Source organism: Thamnophis sirtalis, unplaced genomic scaffold (assembly GCF_051295495.1).
Source record: "Thamnophis sirtalis isolate CommonGarterSnake01/CBP01778 unplaced genomic scaffold, rThaSir2_p1.2 scaffold_7, whole genome shotgun sequence".
NCBI classification, from domain to species: Eukaryota; Metazoa; Chordata; class Lepidosauria; order Squamata; family Natricidae; genus Thamnophis; species Thamnophis sirtalis.
Genome location: NW_028261387.1, coordinates 88,063,094 through 88,085,531, shown reverse-complemented (window position 1 = coordinate 88,085,531; position 22,438 = coordinate 88,063,094). Strand labels below are relative to the sequence as shown.

General features: G+C 43.6%; 1 protein-coding gene across 1 annotated transcript in view; it reads left to right on the top strand.

The window, feature by feature from the left end:
• Positions 1-22,438, top strand: part of LAMA5 (laminin subunit alpha 5) — a 226,944-nt gene that overhangs the window by 4,859 nt on the left and 199,647 nt on the right. Inside the window, exon 2 of the mRNA XM_087720561.1 lies at positions 15,907-16,059. Within this exon, the coding sequence (XP_087576687.1) occupies positions 15,907-16,059 (153 nt within the window). The remainder of the gene's footprint in view (positions 1-15,906; positions 16,060-22,438) is intronic.

Genomic DNA, 22,438 nt, shown 5'->3' with positions numbered 1-22,438 from the left:
CTCGGCGGGCTGAGATGGTCAGCCAGTTCCAGGCCATGATGCAGTCCCACTGGAACAAGATCCTCTGGCCCTTCGCCACTAGTGTCACTTCCCTCCAGCCTTCGCCCAAAGCCCCCCACCAGGAGGCTGAAGCAGACCCCAAGTCAGAATTTCTGCCCCCCTCCAACCCACACAAAAATAACCCCAAAGGGGGAGACATTCTGCAGCAGCACAAACGTTCATTGCATGTATCCGTCCCAGGGGGCGTAGTTTGAGGACCCTTGATTTAGTGCAATATAAAAAAATGGAAATAATTTTTCTGTGGATCACCAAAATTTTCTCGCAGACCCCCCAGTGGGCCATAGACCTCTGGTTGGTGGCTGCTGGACTAGAAGACCTCCAAGGTCCCTTCCAACTCTGTTATTCTATTCTACTCTAAAGCTAGAGGGTGTTGGGGGGGAGGGTGAGGGGAGGGGGGGATATATACCATGTGTTAGATTTCAATGTAATGCGACTTCACATGTATACTGTTTCTCTTTAATTTCTCTGTAAAAATAGGACAAGTTGAGTATATTGACATATAGTAGAAATACACCAAGGGGAGGAGGAGTAGGATAGAAGAAAGATGGGTAGAGAGGGCGGGAGAGAGGATGGGAGGGAGGGTGAGAAGGAAGGGTGGGAGTGGACTGGGAGAAAGGAGTAATAGAGTGGGAGGGGAAGTAGGGTAGAGGGGAATGATGGAGGGAAGAAAGTTGGAGGGGGGTGGAAGAAGGAGGTGTATGGAGAGTGGAAGAGGTATATTGGGTTTCCATTTTGGGGGGTATTGTTGACAAGAGGAATTGCTGTGATTATTGTTTAATGTTGTATGGCCCCGGTTATGCACAGTATATATGTGAGTGTATGAAAATGAAAAATGGAAAAATAAAACATTTTAACAAAAAAAAAAGCTGAATTGGAGAGAGAGAGAAAAAAGCACACTTCGTGTGTTCCCCCGTGTGCTACGTGGGGGTGTGTGCTTTGTGGAGGGGGAGTATTTGTTTGTCCAACTTAAGCTGAGTGGGTTGCATTTTGAGAATCTTGATATAATGAAGTCCTCAAATTGTTTGCAGGAATGTGGGTGGGAGCGGGCGGAGGGTGTGTTAAAGATAAACAATTATTACAGCTTTATGTCAAAGTAAATGTCGGCTTAAAAAGGGCCCTCAACTGAGAAGCCACAAGCCCCCGGGAACAGGAATTTCCCAGGAATGTGGATAGCAGAAGGGTGCCACTCTTCAGGAGCTGCTGCTTGTCAAAAGGCTAACAATCCTGAACATCTGGATGGAGAAATCCCAGTGGCAAGAGGGGATTTGTTCACAGAAGGAGCAGAAGAAGAGCGCGGAGCCGTTCACGAAAGCTTTGATTTCCCAGAGTTGTTGTAAATCTTGGGAGGGCAACTTCAGTAGTTGGGAAAACAAATGGAATCTGAAACTTTCCCCGCTGGGGGAAGACAAACCAAAGCAGCAGGATCTCTTGCGTTTGCTCCTGGATGTAGGAAGCCGCTAAGATCCCATTTAGCAGAATATCGGAGTTGGAAGGGACCTTGGAGGTCTTCTAATCCCACCCCTGGCTCAAGCAGGAAGTGCTATATCAGGGGTGTCAAAGTCGATTTCATTGAGGACCACGTTATGGTTGTGTTTGACCTCGGGGGGGGGGGAGAGTGGGTGTGGCCAGGGTGGGCATAGCCACTTGTGTTGAGGGCGCCTATGGTGCCCTGAGTATTCTGCCAGAGAAAATGGGCTCCCGAGCTCCGTTTTCTGCTGCGATGGCCTCCTGCAACCCTCTGCCAGTAAAAACGGAGCTCGGGAGGGCCATATGCGGCCTTCCCGAGCTCCATTTTGGCTGGCAGAGGCACCACAGGCCACCGCTACTTCCAGGGTGGCCCCGCGGGCCAGATCTAAGCACCCTGTAGGCCAGATCTGGCCCCCGAGCCTTGAGTTTGACTGTGGCACGACAAAACCGCGCTCGACTAAGCCGCGCCCGATTAAACCGCGTCGCTGACGTCATCAACAGGGCGACAACAGCGAGCGCGGAGAAAGAAGGGCGCTTTAAATAGCGCTTTGAAAGCAAGCCGATTCAAGTTAAGGTAAGGGTTAGGCTTAGGGTTAGGTTTAGGGTTAGGTTAAGGGTTAGGGTTAGGTTTAGGGTTAGGTTAAGGGTTAGGATTAGGTTTAGGGTTAGGTTAAGGGTTAGGGTTAGCTTTAGGGTTAGATTAAGGGTTAGGGTTAGGTTTAGGGTTAGGTTAAGGGTTAGGATTAGGTTTAGGGTTAGGTTAAGGGTTAGGGTTAGCTTTAGGGTTAGATTAAGGGTTAGGGTTAGGTTTAGGGTTAGGTTAAGGGTTAGGATTAGGTTTAGAGTTAGGTTAAGGGTTAGGGTTAGGTTTAGGGTTAGGTTAAGGGTTAGGATTAGGTTTAGGGTTAGGTTAAGGGTTAGGTTTAGGGTTAGGTTTAGGGTTAGGTTAAGGGTTAGGTTTAGGGTCAGGTTTAGGATTAGGTTTGGGGGGGTTAGGTTTAGGTTTAGGGGTTAATTTTAGGTTTAGCGTTTACAGCGTGCTTCTGTCTCTGCGCTGTTGTCGCCCTGTTGATGACATCAGCTATGCGGTTTCGTCGAGCGCGGTTTAGTCGAACGTGGTTTTGTGGTGGAACCGAGTTTGATACCCCTGCCCTATATCATTTAGTGTGAATGGCTATACAACGCCTGATTCAAAATCATCTCCAGTTATGAAGAACCCACAACTTCTGAAGGCAGGCTGTTCCATTGTTGAACGGCTCTCACTGTTGGGGAATTTCTCCTTGGTTTTAGATTGCTCCTCTCCTCACTTAGTTTCCATCCATTGTTTTCTTGTCTTGCTTTCTGAAGCTTTGGGAAATAGGACTTCATTATATCAAGATTCGCAAAATTCAACCCATCCCAGTTCAATTGGACAAAGAGATACTGTTTGTGCTCTTTTTGGCAGTCCCTCAAATGATGGGACAATGTTATCATAACAGAATAACAGAATATCAGAGTTGGAAGGGATCTGGGAGGTCGTCTAGTCCAACCCCCAGCCTAGGCAGGAAACTCTAGTCCAGTAGTTCTCAACCTTTTTTTTTTGGCCATGCCTCACCTAAGCATCTCTAAAATCCTGATCTCTCCACCCCCATGACATATAATTCTTATTTTACTCAAAAAGTGAACTCTGCTCAAACGGAGGAAGCCTAAAAGGCCATTAACTTGGTTTAAACAAGGTTCAAATTGCCCCCCCCATTAAATAATCAAATTATCCCCCCCTTATGGGGCATGGAACCACTGCTCTAATCTATACCATTTCAAACAAATGGTTATCCAACATCTTCTTAAAAACCTCCAGTGATGAAGCACCTACAACTTCCCGAGACAAGTTGTTCCACGGATTAATTGTTGTAGCTATCAGGACATTTTCTCCTTAGTTCTAGGTTGCTTCTCTCCTTGATTAGTTTCCATCCATTGCTTCTTGTCCTGCCTTTGGTTGCTTGGGAGAATAGGTTGACTCTCTTTGTGACACCTCATCAAATACTGGCACATTGCTATCATACCCCCCAATAGTCCTTTTCACTAGATTAGGCAAACCCAATTCCTGCAACCGTTCTTTATACGTCTCCCTAATCATAATCTTTGTTGCTGTTCTCTGCACTCTTTTTATTTTTATTTTTTATAGTTTTATTGTTTTTCAATTACAAAAATAGGCATTCCATCTTTCCTTATGCAGTGTGTTGTCTGGGTACAAACATTTCTGTGCAACATGGTTCCTCTTTTGCCACATCTTTACGTTCATATTAACATTATTCCCCTAAGTTTAGTATTGTAATATATTAATTAATGTTTAATTATAAACATTATAAAACTCTCTATTTTTCTTCTTACTAACTTCTAGTAATACTATATCAACATTAAACATCATTATTCTTAACTTACACATACTAACCGTTTTATAACTAAGTGTATTATCTACTTATTTTTTTAGTTTTCTTCATTTCCAAACTCCTTTTTCCCCCCTCCAACCATTGGTAGAATACTTCCCAAATCATACAATATTCAGTTTGCTCTTTCTCTTTAATTGCTAATGTTAGTCTATTCATTTCTGCACATTCTGATATGTTCCTTATCACCTTCTCATCAGTAGGGATCTTTACACTTTTCCAATGTTGCTCTGCACTCTTTCTAGAATTCACCTGGACTTTATCCTCCGTGGGTGGGTGGGTGAGAAGGACTAGCCTGGACTCACAGATAAAACAACTGTTCTCGTAAAGAAGTGGGGAAGTAACCATAACAAAACACAGGGTGGGCTGTGTTTCTATGGAAGTAATGCTTTTACCAAACCGGTTTGATTGTTGTCTGGGTTTGGAAGATAAGCAGGTTGAGGCTAGATTACTATAGTTCATTGATTGAATCATTCATTGGATTTCTAGGTTGCTGACTGAGAGGAAACTTAGTTGAGGGAATAGAAGGGGAACTCATCAAATTTGCAGATGACACTAAGCTGGCAGGAATAGCCAGACACCCCGGAAGACAAGCTCAGGATCCAAAAAGATCTTGACAGACTTGAACTATGGGGCCCTATCCAACAAAATGAAATTTAATGTGGGGGAAAAGCAAGGTTTTACAGGAAAAACCAAAGGTACCAGCAGTTCACAGAGTCAGCATATTGGAGGGTCACATGCCCATGCACGTTTGGGGTGTAGGGAGTACAGGGATGTCATGTTTGCATGCACAAAGGGCCGGGATGCACGCGGGGTGTCATGCACGTATTGAATTATGGGTGTGAGTATGCATGTGTATGTGTGCTATCGTGCACGCACACGTACTTTCAGCACGCGACAACAAAAAGGTTAGCCATCGTTGTCCTAAGCCAAGCTTCAAGTCAAAAACAGAGCTTGGCTCTCAGACAAATCAGCCATCAGTAGACACATGGAGATAAACCACGTTTACACATCATTGTTGTTCATATGATTCATTGCACAATCACCCAGATATTCAGACTGCACCATTATTGCAGTTTGCCACACAGTCAACCAGATGTTTATTATTATTATTTGTCCTTTGCACAGCCAGCTGGATGTTCAGACTAAATTTGAGGTTTTTAACCACCTGTCAAGTTCTTTCCTGGGATGGCCAGGGGTGGATGTTTGATGGTATTACAGATTTTGTCGCAGATGTAAGCTGTTCCAAGTAAAGCTGCCTTTTGCAATTAACTGGTGGTGAATTTGTCAATGGCAATGGTGTTCAAGTGATGCTCTGATTGTTTTGGGATTGCGCCCAAGCATCTATTACAGGTAGTCCTTGATTTACAACAGTTCATTTAGTGACCATTCGAAGTTACAACAGCACTAAAAAAAGGCACTCATGGCCGCTTTTCACACTTATGACCATTGCAGGTCACGTGATTTACAACGAATTCATATTTAGTGACAGTTGCAGGATGTCCCGGAGTTCTGTGACCAATTTTTGCAACCTTCTGACAAGCAAGGTCAATGGGGAAACCAGATTCGCTTAACAACTGTGTTACTAACTTAACAACTACAATGATTCACTTAACAAACGTGACAAGAAAAGTCGTAAAATGGGGCAAAACTCATTTAACAAATTTCTCACTTAACAACATAAATTCTACGGTCAATTGTGATCATAAGTCGAGGACTACCTGCACTGTTATTATGATTAAATTTATTTGCTGTCCATCTCGCAGTTCGAGAGGACTCTGAGCAACGTTCAAAATACACAATAAAAGAGCTAAAACAGGAAACAAAAAGACCAGCACACCTCCTCATCGGCAATCAACACCCAGATAAGCAGGGATTAACACCAGACAAACAATCAAGTAGTAAACAGTATCCGAATCAAGGAATTATCAACTAAGACAAACAATTGAGCAATAAAGAGCAACCTAATCAAAGATCTACCAGGGAGAAAATCACATCCCCACCAGTACTGACAGGGTAAGCTACTGTATATAAACCAGGAGCAAACCGCACACTCACTAGAACTGATGAAGCTACCTAGTCAGGTAAGGAAATGTCTGCAAGAAACATCCAACTTTGGAGAACACCAAGGAACCCAAAGACTTTTTAGTTTTTTCTTATTCCTTTGATTGATTATGTGCCAACAAGTTGATCACATAAATCACGTAGCAATCACATAAATTTCCTCCATGACAACCTTTCCTTAACCTAGTCTTTCAGGTCTTCTCGTGTACCGTAGTATATAGTCAATCCAATTTCAGTGATGAACCAGTTCCAGTGAGTTTCAAGCAGGTTAAAATTAAAATTAAAATTGGTAGGCTATAAGGAACATGAAATTAAAAGACGCTTGCTCCTGGGGAGGAAACCTATAGCAAATCTAGACAGCATACTAAAAAGCAGAGATATTACCCTGCCAACAAAAGTGCTTATAGTCAAGGCTATATAACCTTATAGTCAAGGCTTCCCAGTTGTAATGTATAGTTGTGAAAGTTGGACTATAAGAAAGGCTGACTGCCAAAGAATGGAGGCCTTTGAACTCTGGTGCTGGAGAAGACTCCTGTGAGTCCCTTGGACTGCAAGATGATCAAACTGATCAGTCCTAGAGGAGATCAACCCTGACTGCTCTTCAGAAGGCCAGATCCTGAAGGTGAAACTCAAATACTTTGGCCACCTAATGATGAAGGACTCACTGGAGAAGAGCCTAATGCTGGGAAAGATGGAGGGCAAAAGAAGAAGGGGATGGCAGAGAATGAGGTGGCTGGATGGAGTCACCAAAGCAGTTGGCGTGAGCTTAAATAGACTCCAGAGGATGGTAGAGGACAGGAAGGCCTGGAGGAACGTTGTCCATGGAGTCGTGATGGGTTGGACATGACTTGGCATGGAACAACAACAAAAGGAACGTGTTTGAAAAGGATCTGAACTGAGCTTTGGACTCATCTTCTTTCCTTCTTCCCTGACCACAAGTAGCTTTAGATAAATTCTACAAGAGACCCTTGCAGCTCATAATCTTAAAGGGTTGTGCATGAATAGACACAGATATGGGATATCTACCTACTAGGGCTCTATTATTATTACCCTTCTCATGTTTCCTATTGCCTATTTCCTTATCTTCTTATGACTACAACTTTGTTGCTTGTATACCGGAATTATTTTTATTAGGTATATTAAGAGGAAATTACTGTAAAAAACACAATATATCATGTTACATGTTACACATAATAACAGCGGCCAGAATCATATATGTGCAAAACTGGGGGAAAAAATAGCATCCTCTCTGATGGAATGGTGATAAAAAAAAGTGTTAGAATGTGCAGAGATGGATAGGCTAACAATGGAAATAAAAGAAAGGAGAAATGGAAAATGATTTGATTTGGGACACATGGTATAATTGGTTAGAGAATAGAAGTAATGATCAAGAATGCTAAAGTAAATTAAAAGGTGACAAAAATGTAATATATATATACCTATACCCATACCCATACCCATACCTATACCTATACATATATAGAGATGTAATTATAATAATGGCAAACTGTATAAAATAGATAAGTGCATAAAAGGAAAGGAAGAATAATGTAAATAACTTGTATATACATATGAGATATACTGATACCAGAGTGTTGTAAAGATTGAAATTGTAACACAGAACGAGGAAAATTGTACAATAAACATTATTTAAAAATAATGAATCCAGTCTGGGGAACTTAGTAGCCAAGGAAGGACATCTGAATACAGATAGTCCTCGATATACGACCGCCACTGGACCCAAAATTTCCACGGCTGAGTAAGGCAGTTGTTCAGCGAGCTTTGTCCCATCTGTTGTTAAGCGAATCACCGTTGTTATTATGTGTAACATAATATATTGTGTTTTTTTACAGCACTTTCCTCTTAATATACCTAATAAAAATAATTCCAGTTTTAAATCTATTTGACACAATTTCTAAGCAGCAGATTTGCCCAGTCTTAATATCCCAAGTTTCAGCCAACATTTGAGTTTCAAAAGAAGCTTATGTCCTACTTCTTTTGAACATCCTGGCTTTTTTGGGGGGTAAAACTGGCTGCCAGAGCGATGAACGAGTCCAGCCGTCCTGAAAACTGGCTTTTTATTTTGAGCTCTGAATAGGAAGATCATCCTTGGAAACCTTACTTCAGATTTTGCTAGTGAAACTCAAAAGAGGCTGTGTTTTTCCCACTCAGAGGCTTCCGTGAAGGAGCGACTGACATGTTTCTTTCATTCCACTCCAAGTTGAACATGGGGCTGTTTCGGCGTCCTGATAAGCTTAGAATTTATGAGAATCCTGGCTTATTGTGAACGGGATAAATGGGCTGGTGTGAGGCAGCCGAATTGTTTGGCGTTTCATGCCAAGGGGAACACTTGAATTGTAAACATTTCTTTTATGTTTCCTTTTATTGTGGTTCCCGAGCTTCAATCCAAACCAAATCATGGTTTCTGGTCAAGGGGGAAAATCTGGGACTTACTGTGTACTTTCCAAAAAAACAAACCATGGAAACAGCTTGAGGGGTTTCCTTGCAGACAGCAGAAATCAAACAAGAAATCTATACAGGTAGTCCTTGACTGAATTCTTTTGTGGTTAGTTGCGAAGTCGTGTCTGACTCATCGCGACCCCACGGACAACGTTCCTCCAGGCCTTCCTGTCCTCTACCATCCTCCGGAGTCCATTTAAGCTCACATTGACTGCTTCGGTGACTCCATACAGCCACCTCATTCTCTGTCGTCCCCGTCTTCTTTTGCCCTCAATCTTTCCCAACATTGCTGAAAACTGAGATCGGGAGCCCGTACCCAACAGGCACCGTTGACACGAGTGAGGTTGAGCTGGCCATGCCCCTGGCCATGTTCTCCCTTCCCCCAGGTCAAACACAACCCTGATGCGGCCCTCAGTGAAATCGAGTTTGACACCTCGGCCTTACAGGTTGCTTTTGTGAGGAAAATAAAGGGAGAGAAAAGTATTGTGTATATTTGCCACCTTCAATTATTAATACATGCATACATAAAGGTAAACATATGTGCTAGTCGTTCCAGACTCTAGTGGGCGGTGCTCATCTCCCATTCAAAGCCAAAGAACCAGCACTGCCCGAAGACGTCTCCGTGATCATGTGGCCAGCATGGTTAAACGCCGAAGGTGCGTGGAACGCTGTTACCTTCCCACCAAAGGTGGTTCCTATTTTTCTACTTGCATTTTTTACATGCTTTCGAACTGCTAGGTTGGCAGAAGCTGGGACAAGTAATAGGAGCTCACTCCGTTACGTGGCACTAGGGATTTGAACCGCCCAACTGCCGACCTTTCTGATCGACAAGCTCAGCGTTTTAGCCCCTGATCCACAGAGTCCCTTACACATACATAAGTTTATATCTGGAGAAGAACTAAACATAGTAGATAACTAAGATGAACAAAGACCTGGAGACCAAAACATATGAAGAATGGCTGCATAATTAGGATTTGGCTAGTCTAGAGAAAAGAAGAATTGGGAGGACATGATACCAGCATTCTCTGGTCTTTATTTGAGTGGTGAATTTTTCTCTGGTTGTTAAGTGAGTGGCTTTTTCCTATAATCGCAGGGAAGCAAAACAAGACTTGATAATTGATGGTTTTTCATTAATTCCATTTACGGCTTTCTGTAGTTTTTAGGGACTCAGTTGGTGGTGGAAGGTGTGGAGCAAATTAAGGGCTGCATCTGGAACAACAATACTAAATTCCAGAGTTTATGTTTCGGCAATTGAGTTTGTTTGACCCTTTAATCTGCTCGATATCATATATCGTGCAGTAAGAAAACTAAGCTAAAAGCTGGAACAGCTTAGCAGAAGTTCTGAAAAAGCTTCTCTCTACCTAAATGCTAGCTCTTCTTAGAATGGCCAGCTGTGGATTTCCTACTGAACATAATTTCCATTTTTGACAAAAAGAATATGGAGTTTAGCCGGAAGAACTTTCTTTTTTTTAAATATATTTTTATTATTTTTACATTTAAAACAATGCAGTACCGTGAAGTTCACATTATATACAGCTAGTCACAACTATTGACAGTTAGCCTACTTAATACATTATCAATCCTTCTGTCCAATCACAGTAGATACAGTTTGTTCTAGTCTTGTCACCTTGTCTTATACTAGTCATAAAATCTATTCCAGACTTCAAAATATTCTGATTCCCCTTTATTTTTAAGTTCAAGAGTGAGCCTATCTGCTTCCGCACAGGTCAACACTTTCCTGATTATATCTAGCTCTGATGGTGTATTTTCTTTTTTCCAATATTGTGCATAAGTTATGCGCGCCGCAGTTAGTACATGAATAATTAAGTAAAGTGTATCTTTCTTAACCCCCTCTGGTATTATACCTAGGAGAAAAATTTCCGGTTTAAACAAGATTTGGTCTCCCACCATTTGTTCTAACCATGATTGAATCATTTTCCAATAATTGTTTGCCTCATTGCACATCCACTACATATGATAAAAAGTGCCTGGTGTTTTTTTACACTTCCAACAATTTGGGACCAGATTTTTAAACATTTTGGAAATAGCAATAGCAGTTAGCAATAGCAATAGCAATAGCAATAGCAGTTCGACTTATATACCGCTTCATAGGGCTTTCAGCCCTCTCTAAGCGTTTTACAGAGTCAGCATATCACCCCCAACAACAATCCGGGTCCTCATTTTACCCACCTCGGAAGGATGGAAGGCTGAGTCAACCCTGAGCCGGTGAGATTTGAACTGCCGAACTGCAGGTAACAGTCAGTTGAAGTGGCTGCAGTACAGCACTCTAACCACTGTGCCACCTCGGCTCTTATGGAAAGCCGTGATGGAGGGAGATGTCATCTGTAGAACATCTGATAAAGGTTTTCTTTACACGCTGTAGCCATTGTTAGTTTCTGATTAAGTATCCAAAGTTTTTCCCACTTAGCCAATTCCACATTGTAACCGAAATTTTTTGCCCAGGCGAACATAGTTTCTTTGACATCTCCGCCAGAAGAACTTTCTTATGACAGACAGTCCCCGTTTGTTTAGTGACCGTTGGGAGTTACAGTTGCACTGAAAAAAGTGACTTACAGCCGGTCCTCACACTTACAACTGTCACAATATCCTCAGTCACGTGATCAACATTAGGGCACGTGGTAAAGTTATGATTTCTTCAGCTTCATGTTTCTTGAGAAACTGCAATGACCACCGTTGACTTCCAAATTTCTCTTGCTCAAGAAAATAGGGGTTGGGTTAATTTTGCTCCGTTTTGTGACCTTTCTTGCCACCGTTGTTAAGTGAATCATTCCAGTGGTTAGGTTAGTAACACAACGATTAAGTGGATTTTCCTGTGCACCGCTTGGAGAGTCCAAGCGACGGGTTAAATCAGTCTGGTTGCCCTGGGACTGAGGAATCTTTTTCCTTGGCCACCCCTCCTGGTGTTACTTGGCGCCAGAATTCTTCCTCAGTCTGCCCGTTCAGGACTTCCTTAGTCCCAGGGCAACCAGACTGATTTAACCCATTACTTGGACTCTCCCGCGGTGACCCTTCAGGTAAGCCAATGGTCATTCTCCATTGGCGTTGCTTCTCAAAAAGGGCGCAAATGGAGATCACATGACCCCTGGACACTGCAGCTGTCGTAAATAGGAATCAGTCACCGAGTATTTGAATTTTGATAATGTGGTTGTAGGTGTGGAAAAACGGTCACACTTGGTTGCGACAGCAATGTTTGTATGTTTGAAAAACAGTCCTAAGTCACTTTTCAGGGCTGTTTTAAGTTGAGGACTACCTGTATAATGTTATAGTACAGTGATGGCTAATCTTTTCAGTGCACCGGAGCACAGGACCCCGGAAGAGAGCAGCTGGCCAATGCACATGCGTGTGGCGGCCCGCTGCTCTTCTGGATTCCGTCACATGGATGTGCGCTGGCCAGCTTCTCTCTTCCAGGTTCTGGCGTGCACATGCACACCAGCCAATTGGTCTTCACATGAAGATGAGCCGGCTGCTGCGCATGCGTGCACCGGAACCCAGAAGAGAAACTGCTCACTGCATGCACAAGGACTGTTGATAAAAATGCCAAGATTTGGAGTAAGTGGAATTTGGCAATGGTTATTTTCCTTCCTTCCTTCCTTCCTTCCTTCCTTCCTTCCTTCCTTCCTTCCTTCCTTCCTTCCTTCCTTCCTTCCTTCCTTCTCCCTCCCTCCCTCCCCCCCTCCCTCCCATAATGGCTCATTTTGCAAACAAGACCCTTCCTCATTCCAAAGTGACCCTTGTGCTGCATTTTGTAGCTCCTTATTCAGCATATGTTTGATTCTAATCTAGTCAGAATAGCAGTCATTCTCCTGTTTCCTGCTCGCATTCCAACGTGACAGAGGGATTTCTTTTTATTTCCTTTTTTGCTAGAAGTTTTAGTACTTTGGAGGAAAAATATTTTTTGGGAAAAAAATGGGAATTAAGGGAGGAAAATGGGGAGATTCCTGTTTCATGCATCCATTTACTGTAGTTTAGCCAAGAGATAAAAATACAGTATTAATTTGCTCAGAAAGAAGTTTTAAAATTCCAAACAAAGTTTGTGTTTCAGAGCTCTAGGTGTGGGTTTGACTTGTTGGGAGATCAGGTGTGTGTGTGATGGGGGGGGGGGGTGTTAGAGAAAACCAAGAAAGCCCCACCCCTTTTGTACAGGTAATTCTTCACTTAACGACTGCAGTTAAACCCCAAATTTCCATTGCTAAGCAAGAGAGTTGTGTCAATTTTGTCTCGTTTTATGACCTTTCTTGTCACAGTCGTTAAGTGAATCCCCGCCGTTGTTAGCAACAACGGTTGTTAAGTGAATCTGGCTTCCCCATTGACTTTGCTTGTCAGAAGGTTGCAAAAGGGGATCACATGACCCAGGGACACTGCAACCGTCATAAATGTGAGCCAGATGCCATGTGATTGTGAGGATGCTGTTATGATCGTAACAGAGAAAAATGGTCATAATTCTTTTTTGTCCGGTTGCAACGTTGAACGGTCACTAGTTGAGGACTACCCCTGGAGACTAAACCATATGAAGAACGGCTGCAGGTTTTGGGTTTGCCTGGTCTAAAGAAAAGAAGAATGAAGGGTGACAAGATAGCAGCATTCCAGTATTTGAGGGGCTGCCACAAAGTGGAAAGGGGCTCAAGTTATTCTCCAAAGCACCAGAGGGCAAGACAAGAAACAATGGTTGAAAACTAAATAAAAGAGAGAAGCAATCTGGAATTCAGGAGACAGTGAGAACAATTAACCGGTGGAACAGCTTGCCTTTAGAAATCATGGGCCCTCCTCAGTGGTGGGTTTCAAAATTTTTTTAGAACTTCTTCTGTAGGTGTGGCCTGCTTTGTGGGAGTGGCTTGCCAGCCATGTGACTGCGTGGGAGTGGCTTGCCAGCCATGTGACTGAGTGGGCGTGGCCAACTTGTAAAATGTGGTGAAACTCACTTAACAACGTTCTTGCTTAGCAACCAAAATGTTGGCTCAGAAACTCTGGCATTTGAAGCACGCAAGTCTTAAAGCTGTCAAGTTACAAGACCCTTGCATCCCTAACCCTTTAGTAAAAAAAAAACCAAGGGGTGTTCAAACTTGACAGCTTTAAGACTTGTGGACTTCAACTCCCAGAATTCCTCCTCCAGTCATGTTAGCTCAATAACTCTGGCATTGAAGTGTGCAAGTCTTAAAGCTGTCAAGTTACAAGACCCTTGCACCCTTAATCCTTTAGAGAAAAAAACCCCCAGGGGTGTTCAAACCTGACAGATTTAAGACTTGTGGACTTCAACTCCCAGAATTCCTCCTCTCGCTCTTCATCTTGATGATGTGCGGATGGGCGGGGGGAGGGAGCTGGAACCGGTTCTAAACGGCACTGTAGATTTGTGGAACCTCTTCTATAGAAGAGGTTAGAACTGGCAGGAACCCACCCCTGGCCCTCCATCACTGGAGGTTTTTGAGAAGAGTCTAGAGTCAGACACTTATCTGAAATGGGTCCATGATGGCGGAACCTATGGCATGCATGCCGAAAGTACCACGTAGAGCCATCTCTCCAGTCACACGAGCCATCGCCCATCGCTCTTCCAGGTTCCGGGTGGTCTTTGCAAGCATGGGAGCCCCAGAAAGTGGAAGAGCAGCTGCCTGGTGCGCATGCGCGCACCAGGAAGATGATCTTCTGTTTTCTTGCGCATGCATTCATGCTTCCCAGCTGGTCTTTGAGTTTCTGCCACCCATGCTTGCGTGAAGATCAGCTGGCCAGCGCATATGCACACAGTAAGCCAGAAGATCATGTTTCCAGCACATGCATGCGCACTGGGTGGCTTCTGTTCTGGTTTATGGTGCACATGCATGTGCATGCTCCCGTTTTGGCTCGGTGCCGAAAAGGTTTGCTAACACTGGTATAGGTTCTCCTGCTTGAGCAGGGGGCTGGACTAGAAGACCTCCAAGGTCCCATCCAGCTCTGTTCTATTCTAATTCTCTGTATGCATCGCTGGTAAAAAGCACTTGGATTTAGGCTTTGATCGGACAGTTGGAGATGCCATTTGGGTCAGATGTGTCAAAAAACTCCTGGACCACTCTGTGGGAGACATTGAGAATGGCATAATAGGACCAAAACTAGACAAATGCCTCCTTTTTCATTCTTAGTTTCCTTGTTTTTTAAAACATTTCATGTCATTCATAAGATGGGAAAAATATATATGGCAATTTAACCAGCAAGCTTAAATAAAGGCACTGATGTGTTTTACTTCCCAAGCTTAAGGCCAGTTACATTTCTAATATGTTTTTTTTAATCCTTTACTGAGATGTTATTTTGAAAACATTGCAATGTGGGATGTTATATCTTGGCTGCAGTTATCCAAAAGGACCACTAGGTGGCAGTATGGAGATCCCAAATGCTTTATCTCTTTGCTGCCACCTAATGGGGTGCTGGCATTTTGTAGGCCATATCCCCAGGATGGCGAACCTATGGCACGCGTGCCACAGATGGCACACGAAGCCATTTGTCAGCTGGCCAGTGTGCATACACACACTGGCCAGCTGACTTTAGCCTTTTTTTTAGGCCATTTTTCGCCCTCCCCAGGCTGCAGAGGCTTTATAGGAGCCTGGGGAGGGCGAAAAGAGTCTTCCCCCATCCCCCGGAGTCCCTCTGGACTGCCCATAGAGCCATTTTTAGTCCTCTGGAGACTTCAGGGACCTCCGGAGCACAAAAATCACCCCTATGGGCAAACCGGACTTCCGGTTTGCTTGTAGGGCCAGTTTAAGCCCTCCGGAGCTTTCAGGGAAGCCTCTGGAAGGTCCCTGAAGCCTCTGGAGTACTAAAAATGGCTCTATGGGCAAACCGGAAGTTCGGAAATGGACTTCCGGTTTGCTTGTAGGGTCCTTTTTTGTCCCCCAGAGCCTTCAGGGAAGTCTCCAGAAGGTCCCTGAAGGCTCCAGAGGACTAAAACCGGCCCTATGAGCAAACCAGAAGTCCATTCCTGAACTTCCAGTTTGCCCATAGGGCTGTTTTTTTCTGCTCCGGAGGCTTTAGGGAAGCTCCTGAAGCCTCCGGAGGGCCTCCAGGGGGGCTGGGAGGCTCTTCCTCCCCCCAGCTCCTATAAAGCAAAAAAGGGCAGGCAAAAAAAGCATGCCAAAAATTGGGGGTCGTGCCTGTCATGTGCGTATGTGCAATGGGGGCCTGTCACGCATTGCATTATGGGTGTGACATGCCCGCACACAACCTCCCTGCACTCCCCTCGCTTTTGGCATGTGAGCCAAAAAAGGTTCGCCATCACTGCCATATCCAATAGCCCTAAACTTTTATTATTTGGATTACAACTGGGTTAGACCAACAATTTTATGTTGAGTCTGGTAAGTGATAGTGAGTGGAGCTGTTAACTGTGAATTAAAAATACATGCTTTTCTCGGGGGTTTCTGACCATGTATTTTCTGTCTTCTGGCCACAGGGACAGTATTGTGACATCTGTTCGTCATCCAACAGCAACAAAGCCCATCCCATCACGAATGCTATCGACGGGACTGAACGCTGGTGGCAGAGCCCCCCTCTGTCTCGGAGGCTGGAGTTCAATGAGGTCAACGTCACGTTAGATTTGGGACAGGTAAGGCGATCACCTGCTTTCCACTAAAATAAATACTGTATTTTTTGAACTATAAGATGCATAGACTATAAGATGCATCTAAATTTACAGTAGGAAGACAAGAAAAAAAAATAGTTTTTCACCTCCGTTCACCCCATGTTCACCCTTCCTGGCCCTCAGAAGCAGTCTGAAGTGCTCTGCACAGCCCGTTTTTGCCAAAAATAAGCCTGTTTTTTGGGTTCCCAAGCCCTCCATGCGTCATGTTTTCACCCTTCCTGGCCCCCGGAAACCCTCTGCAATGCTCGTTTTTGCCAAAACCTTGCTTGTTTTCACTAAAAATGCTCCCGTTTTTGGCCTGCAGAATGCTTGAGAGGAATGCACGGAGGGTTTGTGATGCCAAAAATGCCCATATTCGGTCTATAAGACCCACCTAAATTTTCACCCACTTTTAATAGAGCCGAGGTGGCGCAGTGGTTAAATGCAGCAGTGCAGGCTACTTCAGCTGACTGCAGTTCTGCAGTTCGGCTGTTCAAATCTCAGCGGCTCAGGGTTGACTCAGCCTTCCATCCTTCCGAGGTGGGTAAAATGAGGACCCAGATTTTTGGGGGCAATATGCTGACTCTGTAAACCGCTTAGGGAGGCCTGAAAGCCCTATGAAGCGGTATATAAGTTTAACTGCTATTGCTATTGCTATTAGGGGGTGGGGAATGTGCGTTTTATACTCTGAAAAATATGGTAAATGGGGTGTTTTCTTACAGCTAAGGGAGAAAGAATTAATTTCCTACTAATTAGGTCAATTAATGACCTAATTTTGCCATAAGGTACATGCAGGAAAAAAAAAGTAAAATCTATGGCAGCAAGCTTCTTGATCAAGTTACTTATATTGTTTTAAGAAAGACAATAGAGTATTTTTGTAATCAAACCGATCTTTTGAAGATGACTCTAAGGCATATTAAAAATTTGGTAGCTTCTGTTGAATTTTACTGATGCTCTTTTGGCCTTTAGACAAATAATTGAAGCACGAATAGTACATTAGATCAGGGCTCCCCAACTCTCAGTCCACAGAGCCAGAGAGATTGGGGACTGCTGCGTTAGATATACTTCCAGTGTTATATAGTAGAATATGTAAATAAAAATTATATTTTTGTAAAAATGTATCTAGGACCAGTTTTGGGGCAGGAAAGAGGATCATGTCACAAATACTGCTTCCTTTCGGATGCGTGTACAATATCAATGCAGTGGCTCAGTGGCTAAGACCCTGAGCTTGTCGATCAGAAAGGTCGGCAATTCGGCAGTTCGAATGCCTAGCGCCATGGTACGGAGTGAGCTCCTGTTACTTGTCCCAGCTTCTGCCAACTTAGCAATTCGAAAGCATGTAAAAAATGCAAGTAGAAAAATAGGAACCACCTTTGGTGGGAAGGTAACAGCGTTCTGTGCGCCTTTGGCATTTAGTTATGCCAGCCATATGACCACGGAGATGTCTTCGGACAGCGCTGGCTCTTCGGCTTTAAAACGGAGATGAGCATCGCCCCCTAGAGTCGGGAACAGCTAGCACATCTGTACGAGGGGAACTTTGACTTTTACCTTTACAATGTCAACGGCCAATGCTGCATTTGTCAAACTGAAGTGCTTGTTTCCTTGCACTGAGCCAGTGTATAGATCAAGCAGAATCATAACAGTGATTATTATTATACAATTATACATTGAACTTCAGGTTGCAAGTAAATAAGGGATGCTTTCATACTAATTCTTAAAGCAGTGTGGCTCAATATTGGCAACTTTAAGGTGCCGGGACTTCAACTCCCAGAATTTCCCAGCCATCTGGGAATTGAGTTACGGGAGTTGAAGATCACACATCTTAATAGATGCCAAGGTTGAGTAACCCTGATTTAAAGGACTTTATTTTGTTTTTCTTCACTAAACGATTCCTTTTGGTTTAGCTAATAAAAAATAGAATTAAGGAAATCCTGCCATCGAGATTATATTGCTTGTCTATTCCCCCTGGACAAGAAAAAAAAATATCACACCTGTAAAAATAACGTACTATGAAACGGTAAACTTGCCACTTTCTGTCTGTTGCATGCAAAGCTTTTTCTCTTTCACCTTCCTGCTTGTCTATGTGGTTAAACGATTCCTAAGAGAGCTGCGATGTATCTCGTGTGTCTCCAAGATCAGGGATCCCCAACCTCCAGGCCGCGGCCCATTCAAAACTGGGCCAGGCAAACAGCAGGAGGGCAAGCGCTCAAATGGTGGGCACTTGCTCACAAAGCTCCCCTGGCACAAGTGCAGCTGTGCGCATGCGCACCTGTCAGTCATGGAATCATCCCCTCTACCGTCCTGTCCCCCCCCCCCCCGGTGCCAGGCTACCAAGCCAGAAGGATTGAGGGCCCTTGTCCCTTTGCACCAAATGGATCTTTAGTAAATGACCCTTTAGGATAGATTTACAACAATGCTGTTGATGCATCCTCAAGGAGTAAATGACATAAAGTTAATATTGACTCAGCTTTTGTAGGCGAGATTGTGTGCACTGTGGTGTTTTCAAGGTGTTTTCTTCAAGTAGGATGAACCACAGTCTGAAAGTTGACACTTCCTTAAGCAGATAATAGCCAGTGAAGAAGGCACTCCAGAACGAATGGCTGATACCTTGTAGTTGAGGCTTAGAACAAATCTTGGTGGCCAGTGGCCAGGCAGGCTTAGCGCAGCCGTATTGTAAGACCTTAAATAAGTTTCAGATGGATTATTAACTTGGATTTCCTGTCCGCAAACTGATCGTTACGGCCTCAAATGTGGGATATCCTGCCACATTGAGATGTTTCATAAGAGATAGATTAATAAATAAAGTGGTTTTATGCTTGAAACATAAGTAAAACCTAACTTGTTTGACTTTGTCACAGATTACAGCATCAGATTTTCATAAAAGGAGATACAATGCAGCAGGGGGTCCCCAACCCCTGGTCTGCTCCCCCCAGTACTGGGAACCGGGCCATGCAAGCAACGGGCGAGCATGTGAGCATGGATTTGTGAGCTTATGAAATTCCATTTATGCAAGAGGTGTGCACACATGTGAAATCATGCCCTCTCCCCCACTCCCACTGCCACCACAGAGCCACGAAGGTTGGGGATTGCTGCAATGCAGGAAGTCCTCAAATTAGGACCATAATTGAGCCCAATTACAGTTGTAAGGGGATTGTAAGGTGGGTCACTATGTGACCATGTGCAATTTTATGACACAGACAGACAGATAGATAGAAATAGAGATAGCTAACTAGCTTGAGATAGATAGATAGATAAGTTTGTAAGTTTGTAAGTTTAATTTTATTTATAGGCCGCCCAATCTCGAAGGACTCCGGGTGGCTTACAGAAGGGAAGAGAAAGAAAATAAAAATAAAATAAAATAAAATAAGACAAGTTAAAACGACACAGATACATTCATTTCAGTCGGGGCTGGACCTCAACAATGAGATAGATAGATAGATAGATAGATAGATAGATAGATAGATAGATAGATAGATAGATAGATAGATAGATAGATAAGAGAGATAAAAAGAAAGAAATAGAGATAGCTAACTAGCTAGACATAGATAGATGATGGATGGATGGATGGATGGATGGATTGGATGGACAGAAAGAAATAGACATAGCTAACTAGCTAGACATGGATGGATGGATGGATGGATAGATAGACAGAAAGACAGATACAAAGAAATACAGATAGCTAACTAGCTAGACATAGATAGATAGATAGATAGATAGATAGATAGATAGATAGATAGATAGATGGATGGATGGATGGATGGATGGATGGATGGATGGATGGATGGATGGATGGATGGACGGACAGAAAGTCAGATAGAAAGAAATAGAGATAGCTAACTAGCTAGACATAGATAGATGACAGATAGATAGATAGATGATAGATAGATAGAATAGAATAGATAAAATTAGAGAAAGAGAACAAGAACAAACTGTAATAAACTTTTAGAGTGATTGCTCTGTTAATGAAGGTAAATATCAATTCGCAGGATAATGTGGCAGGATCTTGAGTCAGTCGCCGGGACTAAAGGTTGATTCTTCCAAACTTTCAGGCTGACGATTGCCCTGTCTTGGGAGGAATAGCACAGAAAACACTGTCTAGTTTGGGACCTGACCTTTGCTTTATCCTCCGTCCTGCCAGCAGGAAGAAAAATAAATCTTCCCCCACCAACAGATGATTTGACGGTGCTTCCTTTCTCCAAGAGCCGAAATCATTTCCAGCTGTTTTACAGCTTGGTGACCCCCGGCAGTTCAAATCCCAAATTGACCATTCATGAATAATGAGGCTGCTTTTTCATTTCAAAGCGAAGAGTTTTGGGGTTGTTGGGATTTTTTTGAGGGGAACTTGCTAGTTAAATATTTAAACAAAGTCCCAACCCATGAAAGAGGCTGAAAGACATTTGAACAAAGCTTGGGGACTTGGAGCAATAACCATCTCCTGGGAGAGATATTTTGATGGCTTTTGAAAGACCTGACAATATAACCCACTGCACTCAGCTTTTCTTTCAAATGCGATTGAAGTTGCTGGCAGGAATTGGCTGCCCAGCCCCGCTCGCTCGCTGAATAGGCAGACGGAGGAGCCAACTTTTTACGTCTTGGAGTTTGTTGTGCTAGGCATTCAGCTTGAGAATGTTCGTTGGGATGAAAAAGCCTCAAATATTCAGTAACAAAGATGATTAGGGGACTGGAGGCTAAAACATATGAAGAGCGGTTGCAGGAACTGGGAATGTCTGGTTTAATGAAAAGAAGGACCAGTCTTCCAATATCTCAAGGGTTGCCACAAAGAAGAAGGAGTCAAGCTATTCTCCAAAGCCCCTGATGGTAGAACAAGAAGCAATGGGTGGAAACTAATCAAGGAGAGAAGCAACCTAAAATTGAGAAGAAATTTCCTGACAGTGAGAACAATTAATCAGTGGAACAGAAATTGCCTCCAGAAGTTGTGAATGCTCCAACATTAGAAGTTTTTAGGAAGATGTTGGATAGCCGTTTGTCTGAAACGGTATATGGTTTCCTGCCTAGGCAGAAGGTTGGACTAGAAGACCCCCAAGGTCCCTTCCAACTCTCTTATTCTATTCTGTTCTAAAAGGAAAAGACATCAATGGAACAAAATCGTCGAAGCTCATCAATCTGGCTGGAGAAGGTTTTTTATACTTGTGTAAGTTACGCCTGTTTATCACTCTGATTTTTGCTATGAGCTAAAAAAGAGCATAAAATCTAATCAAATGAAACGAGCCACATGGAACTAGGCGATGATAGCAGTGTTCCAGTATCTCAGGGGCTTCCAGAAAGAAGAGGGAGTCAAGCTATTCTCCAAAGCACCTGAGGGTAGAACAAGAAGCAATGGATGGAAACTCATCAAGGAGAGAAGCAATTTAGAAGTGAGGAGAAATTTCCTGACAGTTAGAACAATTATAGGTAGTCCTCAAATTACGACCTCAATTAAGCCCAAAATTTATGTTGCTAAGTGAGACATCTGTTAAGTGAATTTTGTCCCATTTTTACAATCTTACTTGCCACAGTTGTTAAGTGAATCACTGCAGTTGTTAAGTTTCGAACACGGTTGTTAAGTGAATCTGCCTCCCCCGTTGACTTTGCTCGTCAGATGGTCGCAAAAGGGGGATCACATGACCCGGGGATTTCAACCGTCATACATATGAACCAGTTGCCAAGCATCTGAATTTTGATCATATGACCCTGGGGATGCTGCAACGGTTGTAAGTGCGAAAAGAGGCCGTTACTTTTTTTCCCCCCAGTGCCACTGTAACTTCGAACTGTCGCTTAAGTGAACTATTGTAAGCCGAGGACTACCTCTCGTGGAACAGCTTGCCTGCGGAAGCTCCAACACTGTTTTAAAGATGAGATTGGACAACCATTTGTCTGAAATGGTATAAGGGTTTTCTGCTTGAGCAGGGAGTTGGAGGAGACGGAGGAGAGGAAGAAGGAGAGGGGGAAAGTGGAGGAGAAGAAGAGGGGGGAGGAGGAGGAGGAGAAGAGAAGGAGAAGAAGAAGAGAAGGGAGAGGAGGAGGAGGAGAAGAAAAAGAAGAGGAGAAGGAGGAAGAGGAGGAGAAGAGGAAGAAGAAGGAGAGGGGGAAAGTGGAGGAGAAGAAGAGGGGGAGGAGGAGGAGAAGAGAAGGAGAAGAAGAAGAGAAGGGAGAGGAGGAGGAGGAGAAGAAAAAGAAGAGGAGGAGGAGGAAGAGGAGGAGAAGAGGAAGAAGAAGGAGAGGGAGAAAGTGGAGGAGGAGAAGAGGGGGGAGGAGGGGGAGGAGGAGGAGGAGAGAAGGAGAAAAAGAAGAGAAGGGAGAGGAGGAGGAGGAAGAGAAGAAAAAGAAGAGGAGGAGGAAGAGGAGGAGAAGAGGAAGAAGAAGG